This window comes from Vicugna pacos, chromosome 11, assembly GCF_048564905.1.
Source record: "Vicugna pacos chromosome 11, VicPac4, whole genome shotgun sequence".
Classification (NCBI taxonomy): domain Eukaryota; kingdom Metazoa; phylum Chordata; class Mammalia; order Artiodactyla; family Camelidae; genus Vicugna; species Vicugna pacos.
Genome location: NC_132997.1, coordinates 86,855,134 through 86,874,231, shown reverse-complemented (window position 1 = coordinate 86,874,231; position 19,098 = coordinate 86,855,134). Strand labels below are relative to the sequence as shown.

Here is a 19,098-nt window from a genome sequence, read left to right as displayed (position 1 = left end):
CTCTGTCTCCACAACTAGACCATGAAGTTGGGAGAGCAGGGATGATGTCTCAAACCTATTTCTAATTTCCCGTGCTGGGCAGAAGGCTGGCACGGAGTGGATCCTTAATGATGCTTGAAGTGCCCTGTGACCGTCTAGATTACCTGCTTCCCAGAGCAGACATTCCTTCCCCCAAAGAACCTCTGTTCTGCTCAATCTGCTCTTGTCAGCATGATGATGTTGAAAGGTTTAGAGAGACTACAATGCTACAATGAAGTTTGCTACAAAAAGGATTTTCTGGTTAACCCTAAGTCTGATTATTTACCAGGTATCTTCTTTCCCGAAAGCCTTCTGATAAATTTGAATATTACATTTCACATCTTCCTGAATACAGGTCTATTTAAACTAATTCTTGCTTTTCATGATTAAGAACAAGATTTTGGGGAAGAGGAATCTATTTTGAGTCTTTGAAAAAGACTTAAAATATACTTCTAAATTTCACTTGTTAGAGGATGTAGTCTTGTCAGTACTATGATGAAAGTAGCCCTTTGGTTCCTTTTTTTAAATAAGACCAAACCCTAGAGGCAAGTTAATAACTTGGGCTAACAATATTTTATAGAATGCTACTATGTAGAGTCTTGACCAAAGCACCACGGGAGGGACAGAGATGAATGAAACCTGACCCCTGCCCTCCAGGGGCTGACTTAATGCCTCTGGAGAATTCTGTCCTCTCCTATTATCATGATTCCAAACCTAGGAGGTTATTGGGAAGCTAAAACTCAGCTGTCCAAGTGACATAGCCAAGAATCTAAAACAAGTCTGACTCCAAAATCTATCTTCTTTCTAACTTATCCCCTTTCCAGTCTACCTAGGGGAGGAGAGCGCTCTCCATGGATATAGCATCAATTCTTGGTGAAAGTCAAGGGTCTAAGGGTAGGAGCTAAGGACACACATGGACATCAGGGAAGACTCCTTGGATTGATGAGATTAAACCAGAGCTTGAAAGCTGGGCAATCTCTCGTGACAATACATTTTGAATATAATCCTGATCTTAGTTCAGAAGGGCAGCTGAATATGACCCCTTCTCATCCGGTGGATGCAACTCACCTGAGTCTCGGGAGAATGCATGGCCAGTCTCACCTGTTTCTGTAACACCCCAGCCAGAGATGTGGCATTCAGTCCCAGAGGGAAAGGGACTATCAGGCAAACACACGGTTTTCACATATTTGGATTCCAGGGCACAGTGACCATCCACTGGCTTTAGCTTGAGCAAAGCTAGGTAGAGAAAGGGGAAATGGACAATGATATCCTCTCTGTCGAAGAAGCATCAGCTTCAACTTGATTGGAAGGTGGTCGTAGCAAAGCCCCACTCCCAATGCCTAAGAACGTCTCCCTTGGTCATTTCATTCTTGTAACTTTCACCTGGGGAGGAGTAACTCTTCAGACTGAGAGCAATATTGGAATAGCAGTTGAGTTTTAAATAATTTCTAATCTATTTAAAAAAAAAACAGGCTTTAAGGGGGAAAAAGATTGAGGAAGGAGCGTGAATGTCCCATGACTGGAGAAATAGGGTACAGACTGAGCAGTAAGCAGCTTAAATGCATCACTGCCTACTAGGCAGAGTGAGTGGAGAGAGAGTGGAGTCGTACATCAGTGTCCCCATTTCACAGGAGACGGAACTGAGGCTTAGCGGGGTGAAGCCCGCTAATACATAGGGCAGCCAGGATTCAAGGCTGAGCTCTTTCCACAACACAATGCTCCTGGCATCTCTTCCCCTCAATGTAAGAGCTTGTGCACATTTATCTGCAATGCTAACACAGACTATTAAGAACTAAGAAAGCTCTGGGATAAATTCTCAACCTTATAGGGTCTATGAGGGACCAAAAAGATAAGAGCACCTTCTAGAGCCAAGCTTCAGCTTTCCGTCAGTAGAGAAACCCCCCCAGGATGAGACCCATGGGAGATCCATGATAGAAGAGACTTGCCAATGTCATTGTGGGGGATCTCGTCTCTCTCACTGTAGTGGCTGTACTTGAATATCTTCTCCACCCCGAAGCTCTGCTCATGGAATTCTGTCTTCTCCAGGTCCTGGTCCCCTAACACCACTTTTAGATACTTGGCTTTTAAGCTACAGGGGAAAGTGAGATGATCAGGAACTAGCCCTGGAATTTGAGAGACTGGAGCCACGCCCTGGCTCTACTCCTGGTGAGCTGTGTGACCCTTGACAGATGACCCAACCTTCTCACACCTTGGCATCCTCACCTGTAAACCTGGTCTTGTTCACAGAACTCTGCTGTGTCGTCCAAATAAGATAATGTGAGGAGACAGCTTTATTAATGGAACAGTCTCCAAATATAAGCCCTAACTGGTAGCCCACATTTCCTGGGAGACCTCTCATTCCCCTGGGCTTTCCCATAAAGCAGCCAGTTAACACCTTGAACATGTATTCTTGGTAGATGCTAATGTTTACATTTTTGACCTCTCTTGAGGAACACCTCCCAGAATCCCAGAAGAAATTGTTTAATAACAGGGTGGACTGGAAGACCTTCAAGGCCACCCGCAGAACCTGGGCTACATGGGACCAGCCCTGACCATGAACTTAGGGAACTTGGGGGAGGTGGTGGTTCTTCAGGCTCCCCAGTGGGTGCTGACTTCTCTAAGGCACACAAGAGTCAAAAGCTGATCCAGGAGGCTCATTGGTGATGGCATCATGTTATTTTTCTCCGTTCAGGGCAGGGCTGCAGAGGTTAAGGAAGCAGGTGGGTCTGGGTTCGCTTCCCACTTACCCACTTACTTTGCACATGACTTCAGGCAGAGTGCTAATCCTTTCCAAGACTCAGGGTTCTCATTTATGAAATAAGAATAACAATCAACTCTTTCAATGCACAAATATTTACTGAGAACTTGCTCCGTACAAAAACCTGTGCTAGACACTGGGGATGCTATAATTAAGAAAAGACAAAAAGCCCTGTCTTCCCTGAGCTTATCTTTCAGTAGATAGTTTTGAGGATTGAATATCACGATACATGTGATGCACATGGTAAGCATCCTACACAGGGGAGCTCTTTTCCGTCTGGTTTAAATGAGACATTCTTTTGCCCTTGGAGCTAGATCAGACCCCCTAATCCTGCCAGAGTCACCAAGATGCTACTTAGATGGGAAGGGAACACCCCCAGGGACTCGAGCCACCCTGGCCTCTGCTTTCCCAGGTACCTACTCAGTGCAATGGGCGGCAGTCAGCACCCAGCAGGGGTGGATCAGCGCCCCCCCACAGAAGTGGCCCTGGGGCATGGAGATGGTCAGTCGCAACGAGGTCTGCAGGGACGCCTGCCACGGGTGTTTGCCTGCTGTGCTCTTAAAACCTCCATAGATCCTCTTGATCTTCCTCTCTGCTATCTCAGTCCTCCCGCACGACTCAAACTCGGGAAGCTTGGTCAGGGGCTCTGTGGGGCTTCCCTCTGGGTTAGCAGTGTCTGTGAAACACGAGAAAAACACATCACGCTTCTCGCCGTCCGTCCAGGTTCTCAGAAGGACCTTGCCAGAGGTATGACTCTGTATCCAGCAGCTTAGCCGTGTACAGAGCTAAGACACTATGCTGGTGCATTCAGGATGGGCACCTAGTAGGTGTGCAATTAACATTTGTTGAATACACTGATTAATACAAAGCAAGTCTATAGAATTAATGATGAAGATGTTGCTTTTTCCTTCTTATTTTGACATGTGTACACACACACACATAAAAATGTGTATCACTTATATGTTAGAATCTAAAAAATAGAACCCCAGGGTAAATATAACAAAAAGAAGCAGACCCACAGAGAACAAACTAGTGGTTACCAGTGGGGTGAGGGAAGCGGGGAGGGGCAACATAGGGGTAGGGGATTAAGAGGTAGAAACTACTAGGTATACAATAAGCTACAAGGGTACATCGTACAACTTGGGGAATATAACCAATATTTTATAGTAACTATAAATGGAGTACAACCTTGAAAAATTGCAAATCACTGTATTGCATATCTTTAACTTAGATACTACGGTACAGCAACTATCCTTCAATTAAAATATGTGTGTATAAATATATAAATCCATCTCTGGGTATGTGCTTGACTACGTGTTAATGCACACATATACTTTGGAGGCTTTTTTGCTGTCTGGGGGAAGACATCCAGACCCAGTAGAGTGAAGGAGATAAGACATTTGCACAGATCACGGTCATTACAAAGGAGAAGGCAATAAATGTTGTATGGGTGATGCCCAATCCATTCCATGGGGTTTGTAAGGAGGGAGAGATAAGACTTCACTTGGTAGATCATGAACAGCTTCCTGGAAGAGCGGTTACTTGAGTTGTCTCTCAAAGAATGGTTGGATATGGATAAGAGCCAATATGGGATGGAGCATTATAGACAGAAGTGACCATAAGAGCAAAGGCACAGAAATGAAGCTGTCCAGGGAAGTCATGCCCGGGCGGGAGGGTGCGTTGCTCCAGATGTGGGTAGAGAGGTGGGCCAAGGAAGACTGGCAGGAAGGTTGTGAGGCTGGAATTCAGACCATGTTGTAGCCTGAGAAGATGGAGACCCAGTGGACATCTGATCACCGTTGTGCACTGAAGGCTGGCAGAGTGCCTGGCACACAGCAAGCAACAGATCAGTAGCCACTGAGCGCACTGACTGGAAGTCAGGAAGTCTGAGTTTACCAAGGTATCCAGGTCTGCTTGACATCCTGAGAAGGGAGCAGAGGATTAGGCAATGGGGTTGCTACCGGGATGGCAGAGGGTGAAGCAGGTGTGGTGGGAGGACAGAGGTAGGAGTGGAGGTGCCAAGGACATCTGCCTGTGGATCTACAACCTCCCCACTCCCAGGCCCTTACCCAGATCTGAGCAGGTGGAGACATCACAGTACTCCCATTTCACCTTTGCCTTGTTCACTTTGATGAAACACCAGGGCTTTTTGTCTCCATCTGGATTTCTAAAATAAGAAACAACATAACCCAGGGTCAAGGCTCAGTGAACCCACTGGACGTCATTAAAGGACTTTTGGGTAAGACAGTACCAAGTTCTTGCATTGCCCCTGGGACCACATTCCTTTCCATTCTCCCAACAGGTTAGCAAACCTTGGCATACAAGGGTGGTCATAGCTTTGGGGCCAAAGCTTAACTTCCAGAGGAGATTCCTAATGACCAGGAGGTAGTTCACAAGTTTTGTGCCAGGGTTCACAGAGCATATTAAATTGTTTATAGGAAAATAAATGAGATCTCTGTTGAAGATCCTTCTCTGCAGGAAAGTGAAATAGCCACGGAAACATGGTGAGACTAGGTCTCCTCTGCCCCAAACTTCAAATTCCATGCACGGGAATTCTTTGAGAAAGGCTGCCGGGGTCACCCTGAAGACAGCTCCATGGGGGGAAAGGAAAGAAGACAGCTCAAGGGAAGTGAAAGTGGAAGGGAACTTGTGTTTTGTGCAAGGGAAACCCTCTGGCTCAGTGGAGCCAGTTTGAAGCCATACACAAAGTCCCTGTTTCTGTGTGCATATCATGCATGTCCTTGGCCTTAGTTAGACAATGAGCAGTGGGAGGAAGCCAACAGAATGGTCTGGAGGCAGCAGCTGGGGAAGAAGGTAACTAGTCATCGCTGGGGATAGAAGTGGCATCATCCTTACTTGGGAAAACCTGAACATCCTAGTGGCAAAGACTGTAATGCTCACGAAACATTCCATTTTCTCCTTTGAAGTTCCATTTCTCCCTTGAAGCTTTGTGGGACTCTGTGTCTATTTCTGGCCAATGAAATATGTGTTGCAGAGATGATGTGTCACTTCTAGGCTGAGGTAGTAAGAATCTCATGCTCCACTTTCCAGTCTCTCCTTGCCCTTCCTGCCTATTTGAGTAAATTTGTGGGGCTAAGAATTCCCTCACCCCTGCCTCCCAACCTACATGACACATGGAGCATTAGTGAGAAGTAAACTTTAATGTATTCAAACCACTGGGACTTGGGGGTGGTTGTTATAGCAGCATATCCTAACCTATCCTGAGTTGGAAAATCTTCCTAGAAAGAAAGCTGACGAGTTTCAGTGTTTCCTTCCAAAACTTCTAAGCTGGCCCAGGAAAACTAGGAGTGGGAAGGGACAATAAACCCTTACACTGACAAGTGAGCATAAGGAAGAAAGTAAGTTTTACCTGCAGAAGTTGTGCTCCCCAATCCCATGGGCCTCAGCATCCTCCATAAATACGTTGTAATTCTCCTGCAAGAGGAGGTGGGAGTTCCAGTAAAGGCATGAGTGCTGGTTGACTGTCCTACTCACTTTCCCTCGATAGGAGTAGCCATCACCAACATAGCAGTCGTCAGAACCTCGGAGAGAGCAGGCAGGAGTGTGAGAACTGAGACCAACTGGCGTGCCAAGACCAGCCAGGACCTGGCAGGTGTATCAAGTGGTGAGAGGATTGGACCTGAATATTGATCCCCCCCTGAGATTTCACCACAAGTTCCCAGAAGGAAGGTGGTCTGAATGTTCCACATTCAACCCAGCTTAAAAATATGGAATATCATGGTTGTGGGGGTGGGAGCCAAATTAGTTAATTTTGGCTCAAACAAGAACTGGTAGTAGGTGGACTGAGGCCCAAGGATGCCCAGTTGTCTTTGATTTGCCTGCATCTCATCCCAGTTGATTACTTTTCCCACCTGGAGCCAGACACAGCCTATGCCCTTAGGAAGGCTGAGGCAATAGCAAGACTTGGGAATCTTGACTCCATTCTAGCAACAAAACCCCAACAGAACAAGGATTCAAAGTCCTCACAATATGTCCCTGAGTTCCTGGTAGAGTCGTGGTAGGGACCCGTACCTATTTCACAGAGCCTCCCCTTGAACTGATCGGGACAGCTACAGGTGAACTTGGATCTCCGCCGGTGCCGGGAGCAGGTGCCGCCATTCTGGCAGGGATTTGGCCTGCACACAGGAACCACTGTGAACACAGGAAGTGGGGCCAGGAAGGCTCTTCAGAAGGAGAGGCCACTACATCTGAGATGATGGGGAGATGTTGGTGGCACTTTCCTGGTGTCCATCTTTTCACAAAAGATGGGTCATCAAAGGGGAAAGAGAACCCCACTGACATGCTAGTAAACATACACATAAACCTTAAGAACACAAAAAAACATGGATGAAGCAATCTGATGGAGGCCCTGAAAAAAGTATATAAGTAGATGGGTCACTCAGTAAGGAGTAACAAGACACACAGACTGAGCAGAAACTTGGGGGCCAGTCTGAGCTAGGTTGAAACTTAGCTCTGCCTCCTGATAGCTGTGTGACTGTGAGCAAGTTGGCTAACCTCTCTGAACTTCAGTTTTTTTAATCTGGAAAACTCTTCTTATAGAGTGTTTGGGAGAATGTGAGAGAGAATGTAAATCTCCTGGGACAATGCCTGACTCACAGCAGTGACTGTAGATTTTATTCCCCTATGTGGCCCATTCTAGAAATAGACCTGGGCTTACTTCCTAGAGGAAGTGAGTTTCAAGATGATTTTTTTAATGGGAAGGGACACAAACCAGCTGATTTTCACTGGACTCTCTAGGGATAATAAATCTTTAAAAGTCCCAGTTAAAAGGGCCACCTTGGGTATCACTAAAAACATTGGATGTATCTGGACGTCCACACAGGAGGATACTGACATCCCAGGCACAAGTCAGAGCAGAGAGAGCCTAGCACAGAAGCGGCCTTCAGCACTTACCTGTGGAGCAGTCTGGACCCCTGTAAGGGTGTTTGCAGGCACAGCGGTAGTAAGGAGGGCTCTGAGTAATGAGACATTCTCCCCGGCCACATGGGTTGTTCTTGCATTTGTTTTTCACTGTAGGAGATCAATAGAGACGTAGCGCCAAAGTACAGGATGTTATTTGGGGCACATTTTACTTAGATACCTGTACAGTACAATGTTTGGGGAGGGGGCAAGGGGAGGTGGTGATGGTGACTGATAGCGCATGTGCCCTTGTCCATGGTTCTGAAACTCCATGCTGCCCACTAGACAAGGCTTTTCTCTTATCCTTGGGTCAAGGATGATTGCTTCCCAGTCCCTTATGAGATCCCAGTATTCATGGCCTTTATTATCGTATCTTTATAAACACCTTGATAATTTTTACACCCTTCAAAAAAATAGAGCTGCAATTTGAGTTTCTCCATTTTATAGCTGATTTTAGATTCTGTTTACAGTTTTGTCATTCTTCCAAGAAGCTGAGGGATGAATCCAGATACTATGTTTGTGCCTGATATCCCAAACCAACCTGAAACATTTATGGAAAAACTTGTAGGATTGAAAATGGTAGGAAAAAATTGAGAAGGGCATAGAGAAAAGAAGTCAACCATAAAACTCTTACTGCCTCCCCTACCTGTTAGATGGTTGCTAGGTGGAACAAAATCCAGGTTCTCTCTAGAGGTGCGATTAGCCCATCAGAATTTTATTTCCAATATGCAATTTTATTGCATAGCCTCATGTTATGCCCACAAGAGGTCACTAAAGACAGACACAGCTTTCATCAGAGTCTCTATAAGTGAGGATGGCAGGCAGAAAGAGGGTGGGCCTGGGAGTTAGGCACAAGGCTCTAATTTCTGCTCTTCTCCTAACCTGTGTGTGACCACGAGCAAGTCCCCATGTGCTCTGGACTCCCCTTCTCTAACAGGGTTGGTCCTTATGTGCCCTGAGAGCCTTCCTGCTCTCCTATTTGAGGACATTTCTCTGTCAACAAAAAGCCCTGAGTTTAGAATACACCTCCGTCAGTATCCAGCTCTTATGTCCTCTTTCCCTCAATGTTCTCATCTGTAGAATGGACACACTAATCCTACCTAACATGTGGGGGTGAGGATTTAGTGAGATGCTGCCTGTGACCAGGCCGAGGAATCCATTATGCATCGTGTAATATGTGTGGTTATCAGCCTTTCCACGGGATCACTTAGCCCTTCTTTACCTCCTAGAGTTGGCAGAGGAGCTGCCTCTTGTTCAGCCTGGGGAAGAGCAAATCCAGTGAAGGCTCACTCACCGTTCTGACACCTGTTTCCAGAGAAAGGGGCCGGACAGCTGCACTGAAAGGTGTCCCCGCTGATGAGGCAGTCCCCACCATGTTCACAGGGGTTGGACTGGCATGGATCTAAATTAAAACACATGGGCAGAAGTCAATGTTTGCAGTGAATGGCAGACAAGAAGCCCCCATGTGCTCACCGAATTTCCGTCTCCTGCCCCAAGAGAGAGGAACTGCATAGTCAGTGGCTGGGGAAAGGGGGAACACACATAGCCCTTAAAGAGCAAGGGAAGCTGCCACCACACGACCAGAGAGAGGGATTCAGGTTAGTAAGAGGACAGGCGAGAAGGAGCCGTGACTGTCTCCCTCGGCCTAGCTTTGGATGGGGCCTTTCTCATGGAGTAACTCCCCTTTCCCACCGTCAGTGTCTCTCTCCTCCCAGTCTCGCTGGGAGTGCCACAGGGTCTGTCTCTGATGCTGAAGGCATTTCACAAGCCTGAAGACCTCCCCTACTCCCAGTGCCCAGGGGTGGAGGTCAGGAGTGGGGAACGAAAACCCACCCCTAATGAAACACAAGCTTTCTGAACATCAGGAAAGAAGACCAAAGGCAAGAGGGTGACAGAAGAATTGACGGCGAGGAGGAAATGACCCAGTGGCCTTCATCTTTCTTCAACTACTTGTTCAGTTAGATTTTGTCATATTTCATCTGTGCCTTTGGCTTTTCATGGTTGTCTGAATGGATCTTCCCTTGGGGAATTCTTTATCCTTCTGTTCACACACATTGTTCTTTGGTTCAGGAACTAGGATCCCTGGGCCTGGCTCTTGTTTTGATGGTCCCTTCTGATGTTCCCCTGATGCCCCGTATCTTGGCCCTGCCTTCCAGGCCACTTCTCAGTTACACGGCTTTTATTCCGGCTGCTAAGTGCTTTCCATCCCTTCTCCTGGTTTAGTCACACGGCTTTGCTTAGGCCCAGCTTCTCATTTTCCTTTCTGTCCCACTGTTTGGGTTAAGAAGCCACAAAAACAAAAGCAAATGCAGTAGAAGCACACATGTGAGAGTACACACACACACACACACACCCTAACAACGGTGCAAAGCTTCTAAAGAATGAAAGGAGAAAGAAAAGAAAAACACAGCACAGGTGGAAGGGATGTGCCAATGCCAAATCTGTGAATGCTGCAGTCTGATGCCTATCGCTAACTCTGACTGCTCTGCGTAATTAGGACCTCCCTGTAACAAAAGCCCTGGGAATGACTTTGAACATAATTCTAACTCACAGTATCAGGAGACCTGGATGATGATGCACTAACTTGCTGCGTGACCTTGGCCAGGTCACCTCCTCTCTTGGCCCCACTTGCTCCATCTGTCATTTGAGGGTGGGAGAGATGGTCTCTAAGAACGTCCCCTGTTTTCATAGCATATGATTCTAACTGGGGGGAAAAAAGCCAGTCTAAATAATTTTTTCAATACCCATTTTATGATGCTGGTCAGAGAGGAGAAGGAGAGAGAGAGAGAGAGCCCTTGCATCCGGTCACAGATAAATTCCCCTTCAGGTGTGCTGCTCTCCTCCCAGCGCAGCCCCCCAGCAGCTTTGGCACCTACCGTCCTCGCCATAATACCAGTCGGGGGTCTCAGGATAGGCCAGGGGGCTGCTGCTGTTCTCCTCCTGGTTGTAATTCTCCTGGCTGTACTCGTAGTAGTCGGGGGTCCAATCTACAGAAGTGGGAACCAGACAGAAGAAACCCTGGCCATTGGACCTAAATAAATGACCATTTATTTCATTGAAACCCACTTTTTTTCCCAGAGATTTCTAGGTCTGAAGAGGGATGGATGTGTCTTTCCAGCTGCTGACACTGATGGGCCAGGGATGTGAGTTTTCATTTTGGGGGTGTTATGACCCAGCAGGGCAGCACTGGCATAAGGTGTGGTCAAGAGTACACCTGATCGGAAATGGGGAGGAGGAGTCAAGTTCTGGCTTTCCAGTAACCATGACCTTGGATAAGCCAGTTGTAGCCTCCGTGCCCTGGTTTTCTCACCTGAAAACAGTAGGAGGGTGACTGGGGCCTAGGAGGTCTCCAAGGTCCTGTTTGAGGTCTGCCCAGTGGAACTTGAGCACCTTGTTGGGTGGTTCTATAGATGAAATTTCTTAAAGGGACTTTATCACTCACCTTAGCTTAATAAACTCAAAGAAACCTGTCACTTTTCTTTCGGCTTCAGCATCAAACTACTCCCAGCTGTATCTTTAGAGTCATCATAACAGGTAATGTTTACTGAGTCTTTACTGTGTGCTGGGCCCTGCACTAAGCATTTTACATGAACCATCCCATTTCATTCTCATAAAGATCTAAAGGTGTATTATTACCTCTACTTTAAGTTGAGAATCCTGAGGCTAAGAGAGGTTAAGGAAATTGTCTGAGGTCACAGAGCTAAAAAATGGCAGCATATGAACTAAGGTAGTTTATCTCCATACAACCCCCAGATTGCACTGTCTCAGTGCATCAGCAGGCCTCTTCCACTGCCTCAGATAAGCCACACTTACCCTTGGGATAAGCCACACTTACCCTTGGGAAAGGGGTCCAACCATTCTCATTGCACACCCAGCCTATTAGGAATCACCCAAGAACAACCTTGAGAAGTTTCACGGGTCTTGCCCACCGAAAGAGAGGGCAGTGGATGGCGTTGCCCACGGCTGTAAACCTCACACTAGGCCAGTCCATTGGGAAGAGCAGGTGTGTGTCAGGCTGGACTCAGGCACTTGGCTGCCTGGGACCTCGGAAGATGCTGGTAGCGCTGGGGCTCATGGAGAGAAGTTTGGGATTTGAAGAAAGTGGGGTTGAGTTTGCCAGCTCCAGCTGGCAGGAGTATGGCAAGTCAGCAGGCTGAAGCTGTAAGGAAGCTGTCCAGAGATGCATATGGTAATGAAGTGAGCAACTGCAGAGACAGACTTGAAAAGGCGCTCCCACGGAGCTGGCTGATGACTCGGAGGATGGCACTTTACCTCGGCCTGATTATCAACCACATTATCTTACTCGTCTCTCAGTCATTCCCTTATAGTCTTTATCTCTGTGGCTTTTGAAAAATCGACGTTTGCACAATGGCTGTTCTATATTTCCCATTAAAATGGAGCTATCTTTTTATTTCCTTTTTGAATACGCCAACTCTGGTTCCTTGCCAAACTTTCACCTCATTTATCACAGTGTCAAGTCAAGACTCCCTTTGCTTCCTCATTATTTCTCCTGCGCTGCTTTTCTCCCAACTATGAAAATGCTCCCAGAGGAGGCCACCTTTCCAGGCAGGAGGATCTAGGTTGAAGATAAGGCCATTGTCTTCCTGGAGCAAATAAAGTTTCTTCCCTTGTAGCATGATAAAGCAGAGAAAGAGAGTGAGAAAATGAGGGGGAAAGAATGTTTCCCTGAGTTTGACATGAAAGGTTTCAAACTGACACTGAGGAGAGACAATGGGTCTGGTAAGGAGGCGATGGGCCCATTTCTTCCTTTCTGTTTTTCTTGGAGAATTTATTTTTGTTTGTCCAACAAGTGTTTATACATAAGCCTCTTCGGATTGCTCCTGTAATTTCTCCCATCATTCCCACAGGGTGAGGGTCAGACTGGCTAATCTTGGCCGGTAAGGCCGTGATGAATGATCTCCTTTGCAAATATTTGAAAATGGGGGGAAGTTCTTACCTACAGATGGAATGGTTTAACTTTTCCAGGTGACAGGGGAAGGACAAAATGTTTGTTAGAGGGTTCTGAGTTGAATCTAGTCCTATCAAGTTCTGCTCAGCTCAAAGAAGGAGGGGATAAAACACATAGGCTTTGAATTATATACTCCTGCCCAGCAAGGCAGTAAGTCCCTGCTGCTCTCCAGGGCCCAGGCAGGGCCTTTGGTGGAGGTGGATAGAAACAGCAGAGGCTTGGAGGCCCCAGATCACCAGAAGCCGTCCAGCTGGAGGACTGTGCAAGGGAAGACACCGAGATCCTCTACATTTGGGGTGGGCTGCACCTGGGGAGGCTTCTCTACATCCAAACTTAGTGTTTATTTTGTCTTTTCTATTCTATCGCCACTTAAGCGCATTGTCTAGGTAAGAAGCACGTATTGTGCACCCGCAATGGGCCAAGTATTACGCCAGGTGCAGGAAGGCATTGGGAACAGTGGAGAAATATACAAAAAAAAAGTGGGATATGGCTTCCATCAAAGGAGCCTCAAGTCTGGGGTGGGTAGGGGAAGAAAGCCAGCTTTCTTGATCTGATTCTCGAGATGAAAGGGCAGTGAAGAGGAAGGGCAGCTAGGTGTGGCCAAGTCTAGGCCTGGCAGCCTCAAGTTTCACAGTGACACTCTACTGTGGTAGGAGCCAACCTGATGCACAAAAGGGCCCTGATTCCTCACCCCTCCCTGCGGCCACACCTTTTGCAATGTGCCTTTGCAGCTCCTCCTACCAAAAGATGGAGTCCATTTCCCCACCCGTGGGGCTGGGCTGGCCTTGGGATTTGCTCTGCCAATAGCTTGTGGTGGAAGGACTGGGTTCCAGCTCTAGGTCTGGGTCTCAAGAGGCCTTGTGCTCTTTCCCTCTGTCTTTCTCTCCTTTATGGACCCCAGTGACTGCCATGTGAACAAATTTAGGCTATTCTAAGGAGGATAATAGAACATGTGGGGCAGCAGCAGGCCTTGCAGCCCCAGCCAAGGCCTCAGACATGGGAGAGAGAGCCTAGCTAATCTACCAGTTGACCGCAGATACACGAGGAGGCCCAGCCAAGATCAACTGAGCCTGGTCCAGGCTGGAAGAACTGCCCAGCTGAACCCAGTCTAAATTGCCAATCCAAAGAATTAAGAATTAAGACCTGGAGGGAGGAAATAGCTCAGTGGTAGAGTGCATGCTCAGCATGCACAAGGTCCTGGGTTCAGTTCCCAGTATCTCCCTCTAAAAATAATAAAAATAAAAAAATAAACTAATTGCCTCCCCCTCTTCCCCCCAAAATAATCACTTAGAAAATTAAGATCTAAATATGTGGTTAATGGTTTAAACCACTAAGTTTGGGGTAGTGGAAGTTGACCCTTGAGCAACATGGTTTGAACTACATGCACAGGTCCACTTACAGACGGATTTTTTTTTCAGTAAATACATTCATACATGTGCTGTAAATGTATTTTCTCTTCCTTATGGTTTTCCTAGTAACATTTTCTTTTCTCTAGCTTACTTGTAAGAATACAGTATACAATACATGTAACATATAAAATATGTGTGAACTGATTGTTTATGTTATCAGTAAGGCTTCTGGTCAGCAGTAGGCTATTATCAGTTAAGTTTAGGAGGAGTCAAAAGTTTTAGGTGGATCTTCAACTGCATGGGGGGAATCAGCTTCCCTACTCCTTGCATTGTTCAAGGTTCAACTGTATCATGTAGTGATAACAAATGGACACATACGGCTTGATTAACATTTAGTCGCCAGCGGGATACAAATTTCAGTTATTAGAATTCCTCAGTGGGCCAGGTGGCTGCAGAATTTTAGGTTTCACGGCTAGATCTCAGAGGGTACCTCCTTCTTATATTTCATATTCAACTTGGTCTACCGGATTTGTTTCCTTCAACTAGATATTTGGTTTCTTAAAATGAAGGGCCAGGTCTATCCCTCTTTCTACCCAGCAGTGCCCAGCCCAGAGACCTATATGCAGTTAATCTGTGTGTTTGACAGATGACACTTTCTCTCTGTGGCCAAGCCTCCCTTCCTTCTGATGGCCAGCAGAGTGGGCTCATAGCTCTGCCAGCATCTGCTCGGAGCAGAGTGAACAGGGCAGCTGAGGGGACAAACCACGTGAGATTTGGGTCTTAGGTATTTGGTGAAGAAAATGCCTGATGAGCTCTGTAGGAGGGTAGAAATTTGTCCAAGTTCTTTCCTGGGTAAGAGGCTGTGCGTGCAGCCTGATATGAAATTTGGTTCCATTGGTAGATTGTAGGAAAGGACTCCAGGTTCAAATACAGATTACTCGAGACTTTCTCTAGGTTACAGAAAAGGAGAAAGCTTTGCGGGAGGAACGGAGCTGCTGTCAGAAGCATTTCACATCAGGAACAAAGAGAAACCCTTGTGGATTTGTCTAATTATCAGAGCCTGTTTTTAGGATTTATCAATAAGAATGGTAAGAGTATCCAGAGGTAATTCAAATAATCCTAATAATAAGTTATTATATATTGAGTATTTTCTATGTATGGGACACTACACTAAATAAGTGTGGTTGCCCACAATCTTATTTAACTTGAAAAAAACCCCCTATGGCATGGGTATTATTATGCTTATTTTACAGAAAAGGAAAAGCTAAGGCAGAAGAAGATGGAATCAGAATCCAGGTCTACCTAACTCCAAGTCTGCTTTGCCTTTTTACAAGCCCTGGACCCTCTTGTGGGTTTGTGTTTCATGAAACTCCATGGGTTTAGCTTCCAGGAAGTATCACGCGTTGGGAAATCATTTTTAGCATGTGCTCCAGCTCCCTCGACCAGGATCAACGTGGTCCACACCCGGGATCTCTTGGAAAAACTCAAGAGTTCCTGTGATGGGGAATTTGCAGCTGCTCTGGTTAAAGAGCTTGCCAGATGTGTGGAACAGAATAAAAATCCCTGGAATGCCGTCCCTGTTGGCACCATCCATCACTGTGGCACAGACGGTTTCTCCGAGGGCCTTCCCCACATCTCAGCCTTGTCGGCCTGCATTTAACGCATCCAATCCGGCTGACAGGGCAAGCCCAGCAGAGACCCTCGCTGGCAGGCGGCAGGACAGCTGATGGATGGGCTCAGCCTGTGTTGCAGGGCAGAGTCAAGCCAGCTTTGAAGAGGCATTTCCGCAGGCCTGTTGGCTGGCTCATCCCTGCTTTGGGGAGATGGGCAGAGTCTGTGCTGTTTCATGGTCACCTTCTCTGCCACCCATTGGGGACTGTGGCCCAGGACCCTCCTGCTCCAGCCAGGCCCTCACCATGCCCTGTCTCCGGCAAGACCAACTAAAGAAGCAGTTTGCCTGTGGACAAGAGCACAGTGTTTCCCTGGCTACATTGTTGTCTAAAGCCTGCAGAGAATCTGACAAATTCCATCAAAGTGCAACCCTCAGGTGAAATTAAATCAGACATGAATGGGGTGTTTTTAGACCCTAATCTGCTCTTTGCAGAAAGGCCCCATCCACTACATCTTACCCTGCTCCACAGCTAGAAGCTGACAGAATACCTCCAGATGGATTCGGAAGCCAGCCGGGTTCTGCTCACCAAACTATCAGAAACTACTGGCACAGTTCTTATAAAGCCCAGAATCTCAGGATGTTAAATCTCACACTCTCCACTCCCTACTAAGTAGTTTTTTTAGCCTGTGCTTAAATACCACCAGTGATGGAGAACTCACTACCCTCCAAGAGCCCAAAAGCCCATTCAAATTTTTGGACCACTCTGATGGTGAGGAAGTTTTTCCTGTTTGCAGATCAAATATGATCCTGTAGTTTCCAGTTCATTTAGTTAAAGTCAAAAGCCTTACTGACACATAGACTGTATCCATTCCCTTTCTGTGATCTCCGTTCAGTAGGGCCACTGAGTACAGTTGTTCATGTTGTTCACTGCACAATCCAGGGTGTCATAAACTCAGAGTCATTGTAGACGTCTTTTACAACTTTCTAGCAGGTAATGGTAAAGCCTCTTGAGGTAAGTGCACCTCTTAATTTCCACAGAGTGCACCTCATGGACACAAGGTGGAGGATGCTTTTCAAATATTTGAAGACAGCGAGGTCCCTTGAGTCTTCAATGCTCCTCTTGCTTCCTCTGTGTGACCCCACAGTTCTGCAGCTCTGTCTCTTGGGCACCTAGACCAAGGCAGCCCCTTCAGTGATGCCTGAGAAGTTTGTGTTGCAGCCTGGGGATGGGACAGCTCTTCCCATCTCTTGGCTTTGGACCCTCCCTGGATTTCAAGTGTGGATGCTGGTTTGAAGCCCCCTGAAACACGATTCTTCCAAGGAACTGAATGATACATTATTGAATTTAACACTCTACTTTGGGGAAAGACACAGATCCTTTCTAAACCCTCCACACCATGCTCATGTATATTTCTATCCAATGCCACAAACATTGCCTGAGCACCTGGGGTGGACAAGGTCCAGGCATCACTTGCCTTGAGCTGGCACAAGTCTGTCTGCCCATTCTCTGGCTTTACTGCCAGAGAATATTGACTGTCAAGCTGAATTTGGCCCAGTGCTCACCATTTTTGCTCCAAAGAGACCCTTGATCCAAAGTTTAGACATGACTGCAATCTCCACTTGTTGTCTTCCTGGCTCTTGTCTTCTGCAGGTGACCAGCACAGGTCACTACCAGTGAGGGATGCTGTCCTCTGCCCCAGTGGAGTAGTGAGTAGGAGTTTCTCCCTTGGGTCTCAGAGCAGCAAAGGGAGACTTAGACCCAGAGACAGAGATCAAGATGGATAATGTGGCAGGAAGCAGCAGCTCTGCTCAGCCTGGGCACGGCTGACGGCAGCAGGCAGAGGAAACAGGACAGGGAGGAGGGGAGAGCTGGGCGGGTGTGTCTGCGACAGAAGAGCACCCAAGGAAACAAACCGGGCAAAGGGGACAACAGTGGGGATGCTGGTGGAGGGCCATCAGCAGTGGGGGGACCAACCTGGGGGCTGCCTGCATCAGCAGTAAGGAGCTGGCTCTTCACCAAAGTGGGTGGAATGAGTATGGTGGCACAGGGCTGGCTGGCCTGGAGCTGTGGCTCAAGACAGCCTCACTTTGCCTTCACCTTTTTATCTCTTCTCAGCCACGAATGGGCTGTGTGACCTGGGGCAGATTGCTTCCCCTCTCTGGGCCTCAGTTTCCTTCTCTGTCAGATGAAGCGGTTTAATTGCTTCAGCAGTTTTTCCCTTGAGGTCCTGAGACTGAGCAACAGGGGTGCCCACAGGTAACTCAAAAGTGTGTGAAGCATTGTGTGTGTGTGCATGGACACACAAACACCCAGGGGTGTGTTTCTCTGGAAAAATTCTCAAAGGGGTCCGTGACACGTCTGAACCATTGGAACCCTGAGGTCCTGCCCACACTCACATGTGCAGGACCCCTTTTCTCCATCCCAGAACCAGCCCGTGAGGGGGGCAGCCCCAGGGTGGTCTGCACACTTACCTGGGTCCGGGTCTGTGAGCCAAGACATCAGGGAGAACTGGAAAACAGAATGACACAGAGAGGAGCAAGGTTGAGTCCTCTGAGCTGGCTGGCGCCTTCCTGAGTTCCTAGGAGTTCAGTGGAGCCTTTCCCAGGATGGGGGTGGGGGTGGGGGTGGGGTGGGGTTTCAGATCCTGGGCATAGGTGCGCTGGATTCATTCTGATGGCTGGAGAGTAGGGGCAGATTGGAGGAGGCGGTGGGACCTACTTGAAGATATCCTCATTCTTCCTGTGCCAACTGAGTGTCCAAAACATCGCCCTTTCTCCCCAGTTCTAAGAGTTCTAACCTACTGTGCTGCTGGAACCTGGCCACCCAGGTACTGACCATCTTGTCAGTTACAGTGATCAGCACGTATAGCACGGCTCCTCTGCCAGGCTGTACGTTGTTGCATTTTAACTCTTATAACAACCCTATGAAGAAGCTTTTATTAGCTTGTTTACAGATGAGAAAATTAAGCTCAGAGATCTCGCAGTTGTGACAGGATTCTAGTCTAGGTGATTGTTCCTTAAGGTTGGAGATGGACAGATGCTTTAAAGTCTCCAATGATTCTGTTTTTCTTGGAATAAAATACAAACACCTGCCATGACCTGTAAACCCCCTCCCATACCCTTCTGTCCTGCTGCTCCTTACTAAACTCCAGCCACATCTGGGTTCAAAATGGCAAGCTCCTCTCACCTTAGGACCTTTGCACTTGCTGTTCCCTCTGCCTAGAAAGCTCTCCCCTGTGACCATCACTAGGTCTCAGCTTAAATGTTATCTTCTCAAGGAGGGCCTTCTCTGCCTCCCCTGTCAGTATGATACCCCCCATTGTTTTGTCTCTGCACCCATTCATTTCCTCCATGGTCCCCATTAAAGCGTGTAGTTTGATGAGTTAATAGGCATGCTATCTCTTGCACCAAGCTCGGTTCTCCAGAAAGTTGAGGCTCTTGCGTATTTCATCACTGATGCATTTGCCCAGTA

The 19,098-nt window shown here is 47.3% G+C and overlaps 1 protein-coding gene across 1 annotated transcript in view; it reads right to left on the bottom strand.

Moving 5' to 3' along the window:
- HABP2 (hyaluronan binding protein 2) overlaps nt 1-19,098 on the bottom strand; it is a 34,311-nt gene that overhangs the window by 3,842 nt on the left and 11,371 nt on the right. Inside the window, exons 2-11 of the mRNA XM_006200195.3 lie at nt 18,099-18,135; nt 10,573-10,683; nt 8,991-9,098; nt 7,691-7,807; nt 6,809-6,928; nt 6,147-6,318; nt 4,846-4,943; nt 3,197-3,452; nt 1,965-2,107; nt 1,120-1,254 (exon numbers count right to left, since the gene is read on the bottom strand). Of these exons, the coding sequence (XP_006200257.1) occupies nt 1,120-1,254; nt 1,965-2,107; nt 3,197-3,452; nt 4,846-4,943; nt 6,147-6,318; nt 6,809-6,928; nt 7,691-7,807; nt 8,991-9,098; nt 10,573-10,683; nt 18,099-18,135 (1,297 nt within the window). The remainder of the gene's footprint in view (nt 1-1,119; nt 1,255-1,964; nt 2,108-3,196; nt 3,453-4,845; nt 4,944-6,146; nt 6,319-6,808; nt 6,929-7,690; nt 7,808-8,990; nt 9,099-10,572; nt 10,684-18,098; nt 18,136-19,098) is intronic.